The sequence below is a fragment of the Pundamilia nyererei genome, unplaced genomic scaffold, assembly GCF_000239375.1.
Source record: "Pundamilia nyererei isolate P.nyererei 1_Seehausen unplaced genomic scaffold, PunNye1.0 scaffold02608, whole genome shotgun sequence".
Taxonomy (NCBI): Eukaryota; Metazoa; Chordata; class Actinopteri; order Cichliformes; family Cichlidae; genus Pundamilia; species Pundamilia nyererei.
The window spans coordinates 1-5,195 of record NW_005190009.1 but is presented as its reverse complement, the minus strand read 5'-3'; the positions used below and the strand labels follow the sequence as shown (position 1 = coordinate 5,195).

General features: G+C 39.1%; 1 protein-coding gene across 1 annotated transcript; it reads left to right on the top strand.

The window, feature by feature from the left end:
* Positions 1-108: 108 nt before the first annotated feature.
* On the top strand, positions 109-4,779 carry LOC102195692 (voltage-dependent calcium channel subunit alpha-2/delta-1-like; the record flags this gene model as incomplete). The annotated part of the gene is made up of 8 exons (XM_005755710.2): positions 109-171; positions 865-948; positions 1,073-1,147; positions 1,780-1,851; positions 2,049-2,120; positions 2,225-2,286; positions 2,636-2,712; positions 4,623-4,779. Coding segments are annotated over 8 exons (624 nt in total), but the record flags the coding sequence as incomplete, so codon positions are not given.
* Between the last annotated feature and the right edge of the window lie 416 nt (positions 4,780-5,195).

Below are 5,195 nucleotides of genomic sequence, written 5' to 3'. Positions count from 1 at the left end.
TGTATGTAAAGCATATCATGGTGTGAACCTGAGATTAGAATTATGAGATTGCTTTTGTTTACACCTGGGAGCGACTTGTGTTTAAACTGTGCCTGTTTAACCTTGCAGGAGCTTGGCCTGGTGATCACTGGAACGCTGCCTGTCTTCAACAAAACCGGCATAGGCTCAAAGGTATCCAGAACCACTGTTGGACTCCTATGTTACCATTTTTTAAAAATCACTTAAATCATTCTCGCCTGCTTTTGTTTTGTGCCTTAACTTATTCATTCTGTGTTCTTTTACATCCTTCTTTGTTGCATTTGACTCACAAAATAAATGTACTGTATGCCTGACACTTTGACCCCATGAGAGGATTTAAGTCTGTGGTTTTGGGATACTCCATAAAGTTTACCAGACCAAAAAGTAAACATACAATTACAGTCTCATCCTTTACTTTTATCCTCTGCTCTCTTGTGGCTCTAACTTACATCCTCTGTTGATGCGGTGGTCCCCCGAAGCTCGCCACAAGAAGAGAATCTAGCATGTCGTAAAACAGAAATCAAAATGAGATCAAAACTGCAGATCAGAGTGAGAAATGATCCGGTAGCTAAGTGCTTCAAGATGAGGTCACATGTCTACCTCGAAGGACTCGGGCTTACCTCCACTGTGACTGAAAACAAGCCTGGAAATGCCTTGTCAGTGACTCATTGCAACACGTGACACTATTGGGAATTAAACTGTCCAGATTTCTGTTGCACCCCATTTCCTTGAAATTGTTCAGAATGCACAAAGGGACTTGACTCATCCAAAAAGAGCAGCAGGATATAAAGTAGGAGTTCTTGCAGTGATTTTTTTTAACTGTTCTTTCTTATGGCTTTCTCTTAGAAGCCTCAAAACCAGCTTATCTTGGGGGTTATGGCGATAGATGTGTCCCTGGATGATATCAGGAGACTGACTCCTCAGTACACTGTAAGGGCAACACAAATAAAGACATACAGATCCTGTGTATTAATAGGGTAGATATTACATTTGATTATTAGTTGCAGTCCTCTTTCACACAGACATTTGCTCCTCTGTTCTTTTTTTCTTCTAGTTTGGTCCAAATGGCTACTACTTTGCCATCGATCCAAATGGATACGTGTTGCTTCATCCTAATCTGAACCCACAGGTAGGCAGAACTTGTGAAAAATTGATTTGTTTCTCCAAAGATTTGCTTCTTACGTTAAAAACCATTAGATGGTCATAACGCCAGTCAAACAGTCATGAAAAATGGCATTCCTGATTATCAACAGGCTTATTGTTATGGTTTTGCAGCCTGTGGGATCACTTATGTTGAGTTTTAGCAATCATGTTGCAGGATGAACCTTTGCAGAAAGGTTGTGTTTCTGTGTATCAGATGTGAGATGTTTCTTTTTTTTTTTTCTTTGCTTACCAGTCTGCTATAGTCATTTCTGTTGCCAATGGGATGTTTTCTTGGATTTCTACACTGACTGTGTTATTTGGCTGACTTTAGTTGTTTATTATACACAAGTCAGCCATATGGCTCCAGGATGGTGTTTGTTGAAGCGAGGCAACACGGGCGGCATTGAGATATGCATTTTCTTGTAAATGTTGTATGCACAAATTGATTACAGATGATTACAGCAAATTATTTCATAATAAGACTGCAAAATATCAAAATAGTTTCTTGGAAATACATCAGTAAGAGATGATTACTAGTCTCTCCTTTTTTCTTTTTTGTTTTTTCCCCCCTGCCAACATTTTTGGTACGCAACACTAATTGCTCGCATTTCTGCGCAGACCGCCAAGTTTCATGAACCTGTAACACTGGATTTCCTAGATGCAGAGATCGAGGATGACATCAAAGTGCAGGTTTGAAAAACACATTTCTCTGACTCCTATAATTGCAGGAGGTCACATCAAAATCAGATAAACTGTAATACAAGGTTGCCAAATATATGGCCTGGATCCAAAAAGACTCCAATCTGGCCCCCTGGACATCTATCAAATGAGTCCTAATAAGTGACGTGTCACTATAGTATCATTTATTTGTAATGTTTGGTCAACAGATAAGAAAGCAAATGATTCAAGGTGAAACAGGAAGTGCGACTATATCTACACTGCTGAAATCAACAGATAAGGTAATTTTATTTGATGATGCGTGATCATGATAATTTGGTCATTTTGTCAGCTTATACACATATATATATATATATATATATAGTCATAATATTCTTGCCTAAAGCGTTACATCGATCGAGGTCAGAGGATGTACACCTTTGCGCCGGTGAAGGGGACTGACTACAGGTACGCAAAATATTTTGAATATGATTTCGGCGACGGTAGATTTGGTGCATGCAGATGGTAGGCTTTTTAAACCTCGTGCATGTTTTGCATTCCTACTTTACATAGTCATAATTCTGTTTTGTGCTCATTAAAAATGATCCGTGGTAAGGGCAATATCCAGACACAATTTGGAATAAACTTTTGGAAAACCAGAGTGGCTAGTGTCTGCGCAGCTTACTGCATGTGAACTGGTAAATTATGCTTCCTGCTAAAAATACTTTGCAAGCCTTGCTGAAAGATTTGTGGTGGAAGACTGAGGATTTTTTTTCCAAAGCAAAATGTCATGTTTTTATCATTTGTCCTCTCGCAGCCTGGCCCTAGTCCTGCCCGAGTACAGCATGCATTACATCCGTGCAACAATTGGCGACACAATCACCCAGGCTAAATGTAAGTGCCACACTAAATCAGTTCAGTCTCTTTTGCTATTCAAGGTTTTCCACTCATTTATATATACAGACAGTAAATACATGGCAGTGGGTGGAAAATGACTGTTAATATTCTCCAGTGACATCAATGCTCTCCATGTAAGGGCTAAAAAACACTTGTGTGTCTCGTTATAGTTCCTATTCATCACTTATAGCACACCCCATATTTGCTCACACAGAGATAATATATATACAGATAATTCATTTACATGCTCTCTCCTTTCCTGCACTTGTCACTTGTGTATCTATTGCAAAACCCATGTTCAGTTGTGGTGGTGTTCAAAGTTTTTGTCACCAGACAAGCGGGACGAGAGGCTCCAGTGTCCCGTTTGGCACATATAGTACTCATCACTTCATTTAAAGCCAAATACCTCAGCGTGTGTGAGCCTGCCCGTGTGTGTTACCAAGAGGGTATTTATACATTTGTGCTCAGTCGTGAGATGATATACACCAGATCAGAGCGTCCATATGTGTGGCATTGTCGTCATGTCCCTTTTAAGATCTGTCTGTTCCCACTAGTAAAAGATGTCATTGACTTATAGTGTTACTCAAAGGACATTTTTATTGTGTGTCTATATTCAGTGCAGCTAGGTTGGAGCCATGCCTGGTTAGAGTCTGCATTCAGTGGACATTTGTGGATCTTGTAAATGCAATATTACTTTTGATTTTGCATATATTACATAAACCTTACAGTCATACTGGTCAAAACACATTTTAAGACTTCTAGGCCACCACAGCACACTTCTTATTTCAGGAAAGACACAAAGCCTGCTGGATTCTGGCAGTCTGTTATATTTCATCACCTTTCAATAATCATACATGTGGACAGTTTGAAAATGTCTCTTGGAAGGGCTTTTTGTAACATCTGAGATTTTGGTATTGGCTGAAAGTTTTAAAGTTATAACAGTTGATTTCTTTTTCATTACAGTGATTAGTTTTTGATTGCAGAGTAACCTTGCACACACTAGCAACATTAAATAGTTCAGAATAGAACAAATTTAGCTTGATTCTAACAAATTAAATTAATGCAGAGTTGCTTTTGTGCTGAAGTGTGATGCTGTTAGTGTGAAAATTCAGTTTGAAATTAGTGTGCACACACACTTAAAAATGTGTTGTTGTTTTTTTTCTTAAAAAATTTTTTTTTTAAATGTGTTTATCCATGAAAGAAGAACCTGCCCATGATCAGTTTAATGATCAAGTCAGTGTGTGAAGGTTAATCCCTACAAGCCTCAGGATCTATAAAAGAGAATGGTCATATTAAAAATGGTCACAGGTGCACTGCAACTGTAACTCTGAGCATTGAAGCCCCACCCACCTGCTGTTTAAACCTTCTGTTTTTTAAGCAGCAGCCAATCAGATTAAGTTACAGAGAAGGAAAGGGAATAGATTAACTGAGGAACTCCACCAAGTCTAAATGTGAGGTAAAAGGACCATAAATAAGAATTCTTTCAGTTGTAATTCATGCAAAGCTTCTTCAATAGAGTCAACTAATAGAAATATGGTAATGACAATAAGAGCTCCACTTTAGATGTAAATGTAAAAACCATTTTGTTCCTCAAGACAAATCAAATGAAGCTTTTATAAGATGACTGAATGAACAGATTTTTGCCACATATCATAACGTTTGTTAAACTGCCCCTTTGTGCTTTCCACAAACTGATTACTTAAACTGTTGGGCACTTTCGTAGAACAATATTCTTATTCAATTTCCCTTTGAATAAAATATTGTGTAAACCCTGTTGGCTTACTTCCTTTCCGGCTCTCTTTTCCCAATTCCCTCTTTCCTCTCCTCATCTTTTCACTGTCCTCCCTTCTTACGTTCTCCTGCCTTCTTCAACTCTTGACCATTCCTGGTGTGTTGGACCCCTGCAGCGTTTTTGGGCAAGTATTCTCCTCCTGTTTTTTGCCTCACAGCCCCTGTATTCTTTGTATTCTCTTATCACCGGCAGACTTTGGATGTAACGTCTTTTCCTTTGGTTCACTCTGTCTGATGCGGCGGACTCACAAAGACGGAAGCATTTTGTTCTAATGATCTGTTTTCCTTCGTATGCTGGTTTCTGATTAATAATGACAGTTCTGTGACACTGAATCAAGCTGCTATTTGCTCTGAGAAGCAGTGCTTCGCATGCAATGTGGACCCACAGTGCGGCGCAGACAGTGTGTGCGGGTCTGTGTGTGCAAGTGTGTATTTAACCCCCCACCTGTTCCAATGGCCCTCAGATGTGGTTTTGGCACTAACCTACTGTAGCAGGAAGAACAGAGGACAGGATGTTTGCATTATTTAAAGGTGAAACCATAAAGGAGAAAGCTGTGAGTCTGTACCCCGAACATGAGTTAGTGTGAGTCTTTGTTTTCCTCACTTTTCTCCTTTTTGACTCACTTTGATTTTTACAACCTTGTTAAATAACTCCTAATGAAAGACAGGATACTTCTGAACACACTAAG